At 35.4% G+C, this 16,339-nt stretch overlaps 2 protein-coding genes across 2 annotated transcripts in view; one reads left to right on the top strand and one right to left on the bottom strand.

Moving 5' to 3' along the window:
• LOC109165655 (tobamovirus multiplication protein 1-like) overlaps positions 1 to 7,202 on the top strand; it is a 35,054-nt gene extending 27,852 nt beyond the window's left edge. Inside the window, exon 8 of the mRNA XM_019314512.1 lies at positions 6,925 to 7,202. Coding sequence (XP_019170057.1) covers positions 6,925 to 6,987 — 63 coding nt within the window. The 3' untranslated portion in view covers positions 6,988 to 7,202. The remainder of the gene's footprint in view (positions 1 to 6,924) is intronic.
• Positions 7,203 to 14,475: 7,273 nt separating this feature from the next.
• Positions 14,476 to 15,105, bottom strand: LOC109165663 (sporamin B-like). The gene has a single exon (XM_019314526.1). It carries the CDS (start codon positions 15,103 to 15,105, stop codon positions 14,476 to 14,478), a length of 630 nt encoding a protein of 209 aa, XP_019170071.1.
• Positions 15,106 to 16,339: the final 1,234 nt, after the last annotated feature.

Below are 16,339 nucleotides of genomic sequence, written 5' to 3' on the forward strand. Positions count from 1 at the left end.
GCCGGGATCAAACTTGTGTTTGAATCCGAGAGAATGATCATGACCCGTAGAGGGGAGTACCTAGGGAAGGCTTATTTACGTGGGGGGCTGTTTGTTTTGCCCCTCATTGCATTCACTTCTGCAAACTTTGAAACTTTCATGAATAATCTTGCCACACGTAATGGCGGTTCTGCGTATATTGCTGTTTCTTTTGATGTATGGCATGCTAGATTAGGACACGTTGGTCTCAAATGCATGAGTAGATTAAAAACCATGAATATGCTCTCAAACGTGCAAGATGATTCGCTTTCTCAATGTGAAGTATGTGCTGAAGCTAAACTAGCTAGAAAACCTTTCATTACTGCAAAGCATCATACAACCTGCGCTCTAGAGTTAATACACTTAGACATAGCTGATTTTAAAAATACTGAGACAAGAGGGGGAAAACGATATTATATATCCTTTATAGATGATTTCACTCGGTTTTCAAAGATATATCTGCTTAGAACTAAAGATGAGGCAGAACAAAAATTTATAAGCTTTAAAACTGAAGTAGAAAATCAGTTAGAGAAAAAGATAAAAAGACTTAGGTCTGACAGGGGTGGAGAGTATGAGTCTACCTCCCTCAAAACCTTTTGTGAAAAACATGGAATCATCCATGAGGTGACAGCACCTTATACACCACAACAAAATGGTGTGGCTGAAAGGAAAAATAGAACCCTAAAGGAAATGATAAATGCCTTTCTAATAAGCGCAGGTGCTTCTAACTCTTTGTGGGGGAAGCTGCATTAACAGCTAACCACGTCCTCAACAGGATACCTCACAAAGGTTATGAAAAAACTCCATATGAGCTATGGAAAGGTTACGCACCCAATCTAAAATACTTCAAAGTGTGGGTGTGCCTGGCCAAGGTAGGTCTTCCTTACTTCAAGAAACCTAATCTTGGCCCTAAAACCTCAGATGCAATATTTGTGGGGTATGCAGAAAATAGCGCTGCATATAGATTTATGTACCTAGACGGCCACTCTATGTGCGAGGCACAAGAGGCCGAGTTCTTCGAACACATATTTCCACTAAAACGTGGATCAAATACCTATGAAAAAGTCTCGTCCTCACTACCTTCAACTTCTGAAACAGAAATTGAGTCAGAAGAACCTAGAATGAGTAAGAGAAAAAGGACCGAGACAAGTTTTGGGCCTGATTTCATTACGTACATTTCTGAAGTAAATGACATTAATGAAATTTCTGATCAGTTTGTGTGTCAGTTAATTCTAGAGGAGGAACCAAAATCCTTTGAGGCAGTTATGCGCTCAGTCGATGCGGTCTTCTGGAAAGAAGCAATACAAAGTGAGCTAGATTCAATCAAATCTAATCACACTTGGGAGGTTGTAGACCTACCGAAGGGAGCCAAACCTATTGGCTGTAAGTGGATCTTCAAAAGGAAGATGAGACCCGATGGGTCGATTGAAAGGTACAAAGCAAGACTTGTGGCTAAGGGATATAAACAGAAGTTTGGTGAGGACTACTTCTGCACCTATTCCCCTGTAACAAAAATAGCCACAATACGCATATTGTTTGCTCTAGCGTCTTCTCACAAGTGGCTGGTCCATCAAATGGATGTAAAAACAGCTTTCCTAAATGGAGACCTGGAAGAAGAAATTTACATGTCTCAACCTCCTGGATGCGCCAACCCCGGGCAAGAAGGGAAGGTATGTAGACTAGTAAAATCCCTATATGGGTTAAAGCAAGCTCCCAAACAGTGGTACGAGAAGTTCCACAAAACACTGTTAGATCTGGGATACACGGTAAACCGATCAGATGCTTGTTTGTACTCAAAAGAGATTGAGTCTAGCATTGTCTTGATTTGCATTTATGTAGATGATATGCTAATCTTTAGCTCAAATATAAATGCAATAAAAGAGACAAAGAGGTCTCTGTGTGACAAGTTTGATATGAAAGGTATGGGCGAAGCCGATGTGATACTTGGAGTGAAAGTCATCAAAGAGAAAGATGGCTACAAGTTATCACAGGGTCACTACACAGAGAAACTGCTAAAGAAGTTTAACAGTTTTGAAGTGAACCCTGCGCAAACTCCATATGACCCAAGTGCAAAACTCTCGAAGAACACAGAGGCAAGTGTGTCTCAAGAGGAATATGCGAAAATAATTGGGAGTCTGATGTTCTTAATGAACTATACCAGACCGGATATTGCACTTGCGGTAAATCGACTAAGTCGATACACTCATAATCCCAGCGATACCCATTGGAATGCACTAAAGAGAGTGTTACGCTATTTAAAGGGAACAATGAACTGGGGATTGCACTTTTCTGGCTTCCCAGCGTCCCTAGAGGGGTATTGCGATGCGAATTGGGTGAATGATAGTGATGAGGTGAGCTCCACCAGCGGGTATGTTTTTACCATGGGAGGAGCAGCAGTATCGTGGAAATCCACGAAACAGGCGTGCATAGCCAGATCAACGATAGAAGCTGAATTTATAGCTCTTGATCTAGCAGGGCAAGAGGCTGAGTGGTTTAGAAACCTACTGGCAGACGTGCCATTGTGGGGGTCTTCTACGCCGTCAGTGCCCATACATTGTGACTCACAAGCTGCGATATGCGTAGCCAAAAATAGTGCCTATAATGGTAAGAGGAGACACATAAGAGTCAGACATGAGTCTGTGAGACAACTAATTCTAAGTGGCGTACTTTCACTAGAATATGTGAAATCCGAAAAGAACATTGCAGATCCTCTCACGAAGGGGCTAAACAAAAGAGCCATCCTCGAAACATCGAGGGAGATGGGCTTAATAGCAATACAGTGAGCAAACTTCGAGGTCATATAAACCTGGAAGCTAAACACACCTATTCAGAGATAGGTCTCAGGTCAAAGAGTTGACCTTACGAGAAAGACCAAGTTATATATACTTACAGGGTGATTGCTGGTGTGTGAACTGAGTTCAAAACTAACTCTTCTTTCGATAGTTCAAGATCTAATTCACTATCAAAGGAGAAAGTTACTCAAGTCACTACGTGTCAGTTCAAGGTACAACCACTGACATTAAGATCAGCACTCATGCCAGAAATTCCGTCTTCTTCTTGCCACCTTGAATGTGTGGGGGATTGTTGGAGATTACATTCAAGATGGTGGTTTAAAGTGTGTAGAAGGAAGACACTCTTGTCCCACATTGGAAGGATAAGGGACTAATTCCCACCTTTTTAATACCAACCCATTTGGAAGGCTTAAACTATTGTAGAGAGAGAAGGAAAGGGAACTCCACACGTGCGCCGCCGCCGCCCGCCCGGTTCGGTTCGGTTCGGTTCGGTTCGGTTCGCACGCGCGTCGCGGTGTGGTAGGGTCAGCGTTTTACTCGGACTTTATTTTAATTCCGAGTTTTTTTCCTTTTTAGAGGTAGATTTCATGTAGAAATCTACCATCCACACATTAAGTTGTGGTGGAACAAGTCTTCCTATTCTTGTGGGCATTTTCACCACAACTCTTCCTAAAATCGTGGAGCATGAATGGCTGAGAGGGGAGGGGCGGGTATTTCCAATACTATAAATACCCTGCTTCTCCTCAGTTCTATTCACTCATCAAATTCTCTTCTTCTCTTCTGCAATCCTGAGCTTCGGTGTTAACTGGTCGAAAGCAACCGGTAAGACTACAACTGTCTCCGGGAAATTTTTGCTTTTAAGGTAGTGTCTTGCACACGTCACCGATCCCTTCAGGATTCATCCATTCTCAGCCTATAAAAAACAGTAGCCCCAGGTCTACGACATACTCTATCCGAATTTTCCCCAACACTTTCTACCAACCTCAACTCTGAAGAAGACGTTGATAGAGGCGGAGTAAACTTGCGGAGTTGAAAAACCTACAGGAAGCTGTCCGGCTTAGTGATCAAGGAAGCTTTCGTGTGTATTTGTACTAATTAGTGATAGTGCAAACCTTCCATAAGTTGTGGAAGAAGAGTGGAGTAGGAAAAGTTGGCCGAACCACTATAAAAAGTCTCGTCTCTCTATCTTTTTACTTTCGTGCTTTACTTTTCAGCATTGCATTATCATTCGCCCAAACCGAAAGTTACCTTATAACTTCAAATTGTGCAAAGCAACTAAAATCAATTTAATTTATCCGCTGCGTTACAACCCCGAGAGGTTGCTATTTGCCGAAAATCGAGAAGAGTCTATTCACCCCCCCCCCCCTCCCCCCTCTAGACTCTCGTTCTAACCCTACCGGGACCAACAACCATATATTTCGAATTATTTATTATTATCATCTATTGACAACAATTGTAGCAATTGTCATTGACAAACTGTACTCCCAAAACAATTTGTCTCAACCATGAATGAAAATAAAAATAAAAATCAATGACTTCATTGTTGTGGATGAAAAGTAAGTACCCACTTTATTACTCTTATTAAATTAAATAAATTAGTAGCTACAGCAACAAAAAATGCATATGTATTTAATTAATTTAGAATCAGATGTCTATAATGATTTTATTCAAAAAAAAAATTAAATTTAAAAAGAGATATAATGAATTTAGTTATATTATCTTTATTCCTTCAATTCAAAGATTCCTTACCTTCAAATTCATTAATTAATTATATTTACAACATTGTCCATTATTGTCTTCTTTTTACACTATCTTGTAATTAAATATCAAAGTTATAATATAAAATATGTTATATATTTATTTAACAAGTATTTTCTATAAATATAATAAATATTAATATTTTGTTCAAAATAATCTACGACACACATCTCACAACATATGAAACACGTATGGAAAAAACTACCACTGCAAAATATCAACAGGCGCTTGCAAGAAAAAAAGTTCATAGTACACACTAATATCCTAGTCATATACACAACAAGACAAATCTAAAACTTCATACACCATAATCTCATTTCATGACGCCGCCCTCTATGCTACCACCAGTAACTCAATTGCACATGACACACTACCAATAAAAAAGAAAAGGACAAGTACTGAAGATGAAGACATTGACAATAATACTACCCAAAAGAGAAGTAAGAAAACTTAGAGAAATTTAAAACAAAAGAAGTAGTTATTAAGAGTATCGTTTTTAGACTAAGTATTTAGATTAGCGTTATTACAAAGTTGGTAACATTTATTTTAGTGACAATTATAATCAATCTCTCATATATTATCTTACATTTATATACTTTAAATTACTGATTTAAATAAACAAATTCAACATTCAATTACCTATGCATGGACATCTCCTATATAATAATCTTGCATTAATATATTTTGAAATACTTATTTAAAAATAAACTTTAGGTATTATCTCATTCGTGTAATGCGCGTGGAAAACTAGTAAAAAAAATAATTGTTAATATAAAATACTCAGTAGTATTTAATGAGAAAAAATAATAATTTTTTTTAAATATAATATGAAATTGTGACTCACTTTTAAAAGTGTGTTAGAGTTACAAAAATTTGGGAAAAATAATTATAAATTATAAATTTAGTTTTTTTTTTTTGAATGTTACTGGCCCTATTACATTGTAGTATCTGTTCATATACTTTCTCAACCTACCGAAACACAAAGAACCAATAGCGCCTCCACTAAGGCTTGAACTCATAACCTTCCAAATGGAACTTATAAATTTAGTTATGTGAATGTAAGGTGCACGTTTAAAATTAAAAGAGTATATTATAGGAATAAGAATATCCTTAAGTAGTAGATAAGAGTTGTAGTTGGCATCAATTGTTGCTGTTGGTAAACTCACATCGTCAGATCGATGGAAACAACATTTGATTGATTGTTTTCTGAATTTTAAATCAATTACTAGTGTAAAATGACTAATTTTAAATAAATTATACCATCGCGAAGGCCGCCCAGGTTAATCACATGGTTCACCATTTTTATAATAATTTACTAATATATAATCTACAATCTATTTACAAATCTACGATCTACAAATCGAATAAGAGTTAAAAGTTATTAGGTCGTTAACAAATAATAATAATAATAAAATTTGTTGTAATTGTTAGTTGAAATGAATTATTCATATTATTTTTATTTTAATATTTCTTATGATTTCTCGTATTTATCTTCTATTATATTATATTTTTTCTTTAAATAATCTTACATTTCATTAGTATAAACTTTAGTAACAGAATATGTTAGGAACAAGTGTATTTAGATTTTGATGATACCAAACTGTCTAGGAATGTAGACCTCTATTTTTCTTCTATAGATAGGTCTCTTGTGACAAACGGGAGTTTTTGTATGCTTTAACAGGTTTTATATATATATATATATATATATATATATATATATATATATATAGAGAGAGAGAGAGAGAGAGAGATCAGAATTGTTTTAAGGTGTCGATGGAAAATATTGTTTTTAGGTAAAGGATAACAATTTTTAAAAAATCATTTACAGTGTCGATTGATACCTTAGAATATCTCATAATTGAAAACCAGGATGTTTCGGCTACTTAATGGGGAATATTCCCTGAGTTATCGACCCGTAACATCTGATCGGATCAGACTCCAAGCATCTTAAGGATCAATTCCCGACGTGTCCGACCTGCCGGGGCGTACTTAACTGACCGAACCTGATAGTGAGCTTCTGTTCTGAATCCTTTAGGCTTGGTTCCGACCTGAATGCTCGGTTGGGGCCCCCCGAGCCCAAGCGTCCAGTACCTAAAGATGAATGTATTGTAGATAAATGTACCGAAAGTCTGATGAACATGACATTGCAGGTTGGTATTTCTGCCTTTGATGAGGCTGCTGATATTGATTTGTTCTTGTTCATCCAATTCTAAATCTCAATTATTACATGGTAAATTAATCTTTCTGCATATATTATTTCCAAAAATAAAAAAATCTTTCGGCATATATGCATACATTTGCCCAGATGACAATAATCATTTGACTGAGACAAACATTTTGATGTTGTCTTCCACAGATGGTGGAAATCTTGCCTTCTGCAATGGTGCTCTTCATCCTCCGGAAATTGCCGGCAAAATGAGTGTCCGACCAGTACCACCCAATTCAATGACACGGCCGGCGGCCCATAAACGTTGAAGATCAGATCAGAGGATGTTCCGGCCGGCAGTTTTGCTTATTATTAGTACGATGATGTTACAATAGGCCATGTTTGTGTGTGTTTAATTTATCAGCTTTGTCTGTTGTCTTCACTTTGATCAGTACTATAATTTTACATGTAGCATTCAGTATTTCGAGTCCCAGCTAGGATGCTGATGTTCATTGTTGCAGTGATTGAAAATGAAAGTTTGTGGAGGAAAACAGCTTTTTCTGGTAATTAGAGTGGTCGATAATACCAATTGATGGATACCCGGGTAGGATACCCATGGGACACTCGCTAGACAGTCGAGAGTTGACAGCTGAAAATTATGGAATTTCCGACCATCTGGAAGTGATCTTAAATCAAGTCGAAAGTAAAAAATGGTTGGAAATAGCAACAAAGATTTTTCTGAATGCCATAAGTGGTGGAAACAAGATTTTCGACTTGATTTAAGATCAATTTCAAGTGGTCGAAAATTCCATAATTTTCAGTAGTGTGAGTAGTCCGCAGTCAGCAGTCAGCAGAGGAAGGGCTGGCCACGGCGCATAAACATTACAGGGCGTTTGGTTGGAGGGGGAAATTATGTGGGAAAGGAATTGTAATTCTATGGGAGTTAAATTACTGGGAATGAAGTGGGAATTTAAATTCCAGTGTTTGGTTGACAGGAATAAAATTACTGGGAATTTCAATTCCAATGTTTGGTATACAGGAGAATTGAAAGGGAATAAGTAGTATAAAGTCCAAAATGTCCATTATTGTTGTTAAAAGGAAAGATCATACATTTATTTTAGGTTTAAAAAAGAGAAGGGTAATTTTGTCTTATCAGTATTTTTTTTTTCGTCCTAAAATCCCAGGAATTAAAAAATCAGGGGGACATGGGATTTTAATTCCATGAAAATGGAGGAATTGCAATTCCTTCCAACCAAACTACGGAATTTAATGACCTTTGAAATTTGGTGGGAATTAAGTGGGAAGGGAATTTAAAATCCCTTCAACCAAACGCGGAACGCCCATGAAAGGATACTCCGAGTTGAGATTCTTGCCATATTTTGGTGAGATTTCCTTATCCAATTTTAAGAAAAGGGATCCTACAACTTAGGAAAATAAATTCAAAGCTACTTTAGGAAGGTTTCTTAAATCAAATTTGGTTAATCTTTTCCTTTTCTTTCATTTTCCCCGATCGCCAGTCATGTATAATAAATACTCATGTGGTCACATGGTAAGGGGTTTATTTTTTACTCTCTAATAATAATACTGCTTTGTTGCTTTGTGGTATTCGAACTCCACACCACCGCTTTTAATCATGACATCAAATTAGCCGATGAACCACTAAGCTAAGACCAGGAGGGAGGGGTGAGGGTAAATTAAAGCGTACTGTGTGCTCCAAAAGGGATAGTCGAGTAGGTGAAACATGATTCTTATATCAAAAGATTACAAATTTAATTTTTATTAACATCAGAGCCATACCAAAGCCATACCATTTTCTCATGCGTCAAAAACAAAAACAAAAAATAATAATAATAAAAGAGAGCATGTAAATAGAAAACACGTGTATATTACCCACTGAAAATTTGTTATTGATAAAAGAAAATCTGGCAGGTAAATGCTTGTAGCTCAAAGTTGAATTAATGACAGGGCGTTTGGTTCACTGTAATTTAGCTGTAGTTAAATTGTAATTTAGTGGATGCCTCAATACATTGTTTGGTTGGACAGAATTGCAATTCCCTCCTTTTGTTTGTTGAATTGCAATTCATGGGGTACCCTACATGAATGACAATTTAATGAATTTGAGAAAGGAAAAACATATGAAATGACATTAATACCCTTGATTGTTATTACACAAGGGTGTTTTAGTCTTTATACCACTTATTTCCTTCTCAATTTTAATAATTTTATTTCTCCTTACCAAACAACATAATTTGAATTATCACTTTATTCCCATATTATTCTTTCCCACCGAATTACAATTTCTTTCCCACCTAATTTTTTCCAACCAAACGCCCCGTGAACGCACCACACTAATTGAGTTGGTACATGGGCAGTAATTTTAGACTACGTACTTTGGATTTCGTTTCGTGTAGCACTGTAATAAGGTTTTTACTTTTTACCAGCACTGTAATAAGGTTTTTACTTTTTTACCACTCAATATAAGAATAATAAAATTTCATGGTATACGTATATAAAAGTTTATATTTTTAAAAGGAATTTAAGTCAAATAGATCATTGAATAACATGAAAAATTATTATCAATGTTAAAAAATTATAATTGAATATTTAAATAACGCAAAATTAAATAATTGAACCTCAAATGAAATATTTACCCAATCTTTATTGACGTGACAATTACTTTATTTAAAAAATATTATTTTAATAATTTTAAATAAAATAAAAAATCAAACCCCAACCCTTTCCCTGCATTTGTCTATGCCGAATACGAAGAACCTTTATTTATTTCTGACCAGAGAAAAAGAAGGTTTTTTATCGCTAAGTGATCTTCTGGAGACGACGAGTCCGACAAGAGACAAAGAAAGATTATTCATCCATGGCCATAGACGAAGGCGGGGAAGGGGGTTGGGTTTTTTTTTTTTTTTTTTTTTTTTTTTTAAAAAAAATTATTTAAAATTATTAAAATGAATTTAAAACGTAATTTTTAATAAGGTAATCACTATGTTAGCAAAGACCGGGTGAACATGTTATTTTAGGTTCAATTGCAGTATTTTGTGTTGTTCAAAGATTTAATAATTGCAATATTTTGAGTTAGGTAGTTTAATTGTAGTTTTATATATAGTTCGATGTCTTATATTACCCATTTTAAAAAAATATATAAAGTGATACAATATATTTAAAATAGATAATGCATGTTGATATGGAATGCTAGGGCTAGCAAAAATCTTAGACATCGCATGAAACAATCTATACTAAATGTGGCAGATTTAGGGGGTGTATTCAATCATGACTTTTATAGAGTTTTAAAGATTTTTATAGAGTTTTAAAGACTTTTATGAACTTTAAAAGTTTGGAGGTATTCAATTCAAACTTTTAGAGAGTTTAAAAATCAGGCGGTATTCAATCAAGATTTTTAAAGAGTCTTTAAAAGTCGTGTGGTATTCGATTAGGACTTTTAAAGAGTCTTTAAAAGTCATGTGGTATTCAAAAAGTTATGAACTTTTGTAGACTTTTTAATTTTAAGACTTTTGTAGACTTTTCCTTCTCAATATAAATAGTTGAAATCCAACCATCAACCTCAAGATTTCAAAATTTTGTTTCTAACAACTTTGAATGTTTTCTCTCTCTATTTAAACTCTATTTTTTCTCCCTATTTAAAGTTTATAAACCTATATAAATTCAATAAAATTATTTTTTTCTTCATTATCCTATATTTTCCTCATACCTAAACTCTACTAATTTTTCTCTCTCCTAAACTTTACAATCTTCATCTAAAAATTCGAAATAATATTATTTTTACTTCATTATTGCTTGTTTATATTGATTTTTATTTTTTTCTATGAATTTTTTATCCCTAACTTTCTCTAATTCTCACTAAATACATGAATAAAGTAAATTTTTAATCGTCAAATTTCAGTATATGTTTCATAATATTCATATAAATACTTATATATTTTTATTTTTATTCTTTTTTATGTTTATATTCGTAATATATATTTTTTATATTTTTAACAACAGATTAATACAAATAGCGAACTATTGTTCGCAACAACAATTTGGGGTTGCAAACAGTAACACCTTGTTATTGTTCGCAGTCTCAAATTGCTATTGCAAATAATAGTACTTTGTGGAAATGCCTAGCAATATATCAAGTATAATTTTTTATATATATTATTAATATTAGATTTTTATTTTTTTTATTTTATGTAACTTGTAATTATATTTTTAAATATTTTATTTGATCAATTCTTTTATTATAAATTTTATTGTTCACTATTGTTATGAATTTCTAATGAAATAGGTTTTTTGTTTTTTTGGTTGATGTTTATTAATAATATATATAAGTAATTAGCATTTTTTTGAAGAATAAGTAATTAGTATATAAGTCTCAGCATACTATGGATAAAAATAATAATGTTGAGAATGTTGATGTGGGTGAAGAACTATATAATAAGAAGAATTTTATGATATATTATAAATGTTTTGTAAGAAAATTATAAATGATAAGAATCAAAATCATTGAAAGTTTGTAAGGATGTATTCAATTTAGAATTTCAATGACTTTTGTAAACTTTTTAAAATAAAAAGTTGATAAAAGTCTATAAATATTTTTATATAGACTTTTATAGACTCTTATAAAGTTTTAAAAATTTTTGAACGAGTCTATGAAAGTCAATCAAAGTTTATTAAAATATATAATTTTAAAACTCTTTAAAACTCTACAAAAGTCATGATTGAATACACCCTCCTTCTGCTCGATCAGTTACTTAGTATTCTTTTGACTTAGTTTTTGTATAGATAAATGGACAATTCAATAATCTCAATATTGGCATCTCTTTACTCTTAGTCATGTCAAGTATGAAATCTCTCTTTCTTTTACGAATTACCCTCAGAATTACTCCCAAATTTGCGAATATAAAATTTGATTCGCAGGTCTGGAGTAATTCGTAAAAGAAATAGAAATTTCACACTTCGCATGACTAAGAGTAAAGAGATGCCAATATTGAGATTATTGAATTGTCCATTTATTTAACACCAATTTGACGGAATAACAAACGAGAGACTAAATTGGGCAAAAAATATAAAAATTTGGGACTACATGAGGTCACTAAAGGCGTTTAGGACGAAATTGAGAAAAATCACTATAGTCGATGACCATTTAGGGTATTAACTCTATTTAAATTTCACTATATATATATTGATAGAGATTTATATTTATAAAGGTAAAAAACATAATCTCAAAAGACCTCTTGAAAGATGAAGATAGAAGTCTAGAAGATCTATAAAATCTCTATAATTGAGGTCCGTAATTGAGTTCAAATTCATTTGGACTTCAAGTTATTGTACTTTACAACAAAAATAAAAATCTAATTAAAATTTTTGGTCTCAATATAATGCATAAAAATTAAACAAAGAAATAATACAATTTAAAAGTTAATTTACAAGTGTCATTTTTCGTTTATATTTAAATACCAAATTTTAATGTCAATTCCTTCTAAAATTTTATTTTCAATTACAATTAAGATCAATCTATGAATTGAAAAAAATATTAATTATCAATTATAAAAAATAGAGTTAATCAATGATTTGATCCCTCAATTATTAGCGAACGGTCAATGTAGTCCCTTAATTCCTTATTCATCGATTTGGTCCCCGAAAATAATTGTTTTTAATCGATTTAGTCCCTCCGGTCGTCTTCCGTCAACAAATCGGCGAGAACTTCGATTTAGCAGGGGCATTTTGGTCTTTTTTTTTTTGTCTTGAGTCATCTTCTTATACCCAGGCCATCATTTCTTCGATAGCCACCGGCGACGACGACCTCTAACCCGCGATCTGATCGGACCAAAAGGTCCGTCTCGTTGAGGCGGACATGGAGATGTGTGGATCGCACCCTGATGAAGTCGAACGCGAATTGAATCGTGTTACGCTGCAAAGGCGTCAACCTCTTTCCGTCAGTGATCCGACGACTGCACACAGGCGACGATGAATCGAGACAAGCCAGAATGGTCTCCGATACAGCCGCTTCACATCGCGACCAACAGCGAGACGATCGGACTCCGATTGTGATTTCCCCAATCGCGACTTCGATGACGATCTTTGGCACTGTTCCGTAGTCGATGATGAGACAGAGAACTGGAGTCGTCGCTACCACCCAACAACATCATATGATCGGCGATCGGACTTGGGCGATCGAGACTTCGCGGAACCGTCAAGTCAACGGTTACCAGTCTCGATTCTCGCAAACCAGTCGACGATCGTGCCATCAATCATGTTCACTGACACCGGTGATGGTATTCGGAGACGCCCTCCAGGCTTCGTCACCCATTGGTGAGGCGATCGCCGTTCTCACTCGCCATCTCAGCGATCATCGACGCGATCACAAATTGCGATCCCGAGATCGCCTATCGCGATTCTACGAAAGCTGTGACGTTAATGGAAGGCCCCGTTGATCAATCTGAGACCACCGATGCACCCCTGCTGGCCTTCGTTTCCTCCGTGGTGAATCAACAGAACCCGGGTGTAGTGGATACGTCCACAATCTGGGACTTAATGCGAGTAGATATCCGGGATGGTTCTACTTTGTTGCCGGAGGTCCAGACGAGAGTCGCCGCGTCTCGTCGAGGTGGCCACCATGGTAAGAAGAGGGTTGAAGACAAGAAAAGACCAAAATGCCCCTGCTAAATCGGAGTTCTCACCGGATTGTTGACGGAAGACGACCGGAGGGACTAAATCGACTAAAAACAATTATTTTCCGGGACCAAATCGATGAATAACGAATGGGACTATTCGCTAATAATTGAGCGACCAAATCGTTGATTAACTCTAAAAAATAATAGATAATATCTAAAATATTTTTTAAAAAAATTGGGGGCCCTGTTCGGTCGCCCTGGCCAGACATGGCCAAGACCGGCCCTGCTTCCTGGCAACATGAATGCAAATGATATGCTCAAGTATGTGTATACACACCTTAAGAAGTTAATTAAATTGATACGCATTAAACTAGAAAGTGATGTTCCTTATGCTATAAACTTGCGCACCTTAACCTTTGAACTTAGGTCGGCACCTTAAGCTTTTGAACTACCTTAAGCTATAAACTTATGCATCTTAAACTTTGAACTTACTCACGTTAAACTTTAAACTTATGCACCTTAAAGTAGAAAGTAACGAACCTTAAGCTAACAAACTGAAAGCCATTCAATAATATAATTTGGATATATAATCTACATAGTGTAGCCAAGACTTTGTGGTCTAATGGCACCGAGGTTAGACTCTCAAATGGGAGGTTGTGTGTTCGAGTATAATCTAGATAGTGTGGCCAAGACCTTGTGGAGGTCGTGAGTTTGAACCTCACTTCTTTGTGCTTCATTATATTGAACAGATACTATATTGTAATAGAGTTGATTAATAATACTATACGGAGGTTATTCAAGAAAGTTACAAATAACACTAGTGGAAATCCGACCACCTGAAAGTGATCTTAAATGAAGTTGATACCAAAAAGATCACTTTCAGATGGTCAGATGGTCGGAAATTTCATAATTTCCAGTAGTGTAACTTGAACCAAGCATAAAAATACTATACGGAGGTTATCAAATAACCTTGATTATCTGATATAACCTGAACCAAACGCCCTCTCCAGGTTTACACAATACAACACATGCATACACGCAACATAGATAGAGCATGCAGCTAGGATTTGTTGCATCTTTATTCTTACATAATGAAGTAGCAAGCATGCATGCAACTAGTATACGGGAGGCTCAATCACTGCACGAACTGAAACTGAACAATTAAGGGAGAGCGATCATCACCCACAAACAAACGCGTCTCTCCAATAGACTTGTCGTAGTATGTGCTAACGGGCTTGCACATCAGGAACCCACAGTAAATGATTTCGTAAGTGTTGGGCGCTGGGGCTGGGTAAAGTATGAAAGGGTATGGTGAGTCATTATCTCCGGTCTTCACCAAACCTAGATCGGATTCCGAGTCGTACTCAGCATCCCAAGTTAATATTTGGTCACACGGTGGGACAACCGGAGTGTAGAATTTCAAATTCACGGGAATCCTTACCCAGACATCGGTGGCTTCCGGCGGGTACGCCGGCGCGATGCTAACCGCGATGCCGAATTCACTTTTCCATAGGACCACGTTGGTTGGGCATCTGGTATTGGTGTCATTGTACCAACCAAACCCCACTTTCTCCGGGGTTTCCGAGGTAGCGGAGACTATGTAGTAAACTCCGCCGGTCCGGACCTCGTCTCCGTTGGTGTCCCGCACCGGAGGCTCATACGGTGGACTGGGAAGGCGGATGGGATTAATATTATTGCGCGTAGAATGAGTTGAGTTGGGAAGAAGATAGAGTGAAAGTGCGAATAAGAGTAAAAAGGTTTTCATGTTAACTGAATTGGGAGAAGATCAGAGAGATGGGGTTTGTATATATGTATTTCAGAGAGAGAGAGTGAGGATGGTATGACTTGTCACTTTATCACAGCATCCAGGATTACAAGGGGATACTTGTTCCATTCCCACCATCATGACTCACCTCTTTTCTTTGGAACTTGTAATATAATTAGTTGTAAACAACTCTTTTTATAATATACCATCGCCAAGCTAGGCCGCCCAGCCAGCTTAAACAATTGGTTCATCATTTTTATAATATTTCTATATAGATCAATAATGATCGTTCTGCTAGAAAATGGGGCCGTATCCATTAATGATAGATCAATAATGATCGTTCTGCTAGTAAATGGGGCCGTATCCATTAAAAAAAAATTGCTTTCTTTCGCCATTAAAAGCGTTTGTCTAAAGTTTATGTTCATAATTACTGAACTCTATATTCATAATTTTTGAACTTCATATTCATAATTATTGAACTCTATATTCACAATTACAGAATTCTATGTTCATAATTTTTGAACTCTAAAAGTTTATGTTCATAATTATAGAGTTATCCCCTCTCATTTCTTTAGCGAGTTCTTTTTTTTTTTTTTTTTTTTTTTTTAAGATGAAACGATTTAATTGATCATGCATGGCGTATGTTTATCTCATCCTGAGCAATGAAGAAGATCTGAACCATGATATGCAGTTCAGAATAATGAAGATATTGTCTACGGACAGAAGAGCCGCAATAGTTACTCAGGTGGTATGCAAGACTTCTCAAATAGAGTCAGCCTTGGATAGCCAGATCATTACCAACATCAAAGAAGCTTCATGTTTCACCAATGAATTCAGCTTAAATCTTGTAACACAGTTTGCGATTCAAGTTTCTTTTAGCATTGCTAAAGAAAGTTATTTCTATGTGTAAAGAATGTTTTATCATTCTATTGATCTTTATTGTAACTGTTTCAACTTATGATTAATCAATTAGCTCTTTATTTTCAAAAAAAAACAAAAACAAAAAAAATTATAGAACTCTATGTTCATAATTCTTGAACTCTATATTCACAACGTCTCGCTGAGTTATTTTGACAAATTTAAAAATAAAATTCTGATTGGTAAAAGAAAACCGTGTCACTAACTGCACCCTTACTCCAAAACTGTCAAAGGGCGTCGTATTACAAGGAGGACACAGTTCCATGGCATAACAATTGACAGAACATGGTGGGGAAATATATAGTAGTATGAATAC

Source organism: Ipomoea nil, unplaced genomic scaffold (genome assembly GCF_001879475.1).
Source record: "Ipomoea nil cultivar Tokyo-kokei standard unplaced genomic scaffold, Asagao_1.1 scaffold0317, whole genome shotgun sequence".
NCBI lineage: Eukaryota > Viridiplantae > Streptophyta > Magnoliopsida > Solanales > Convolvulaceae > Ipomoea > Ipomoea nil.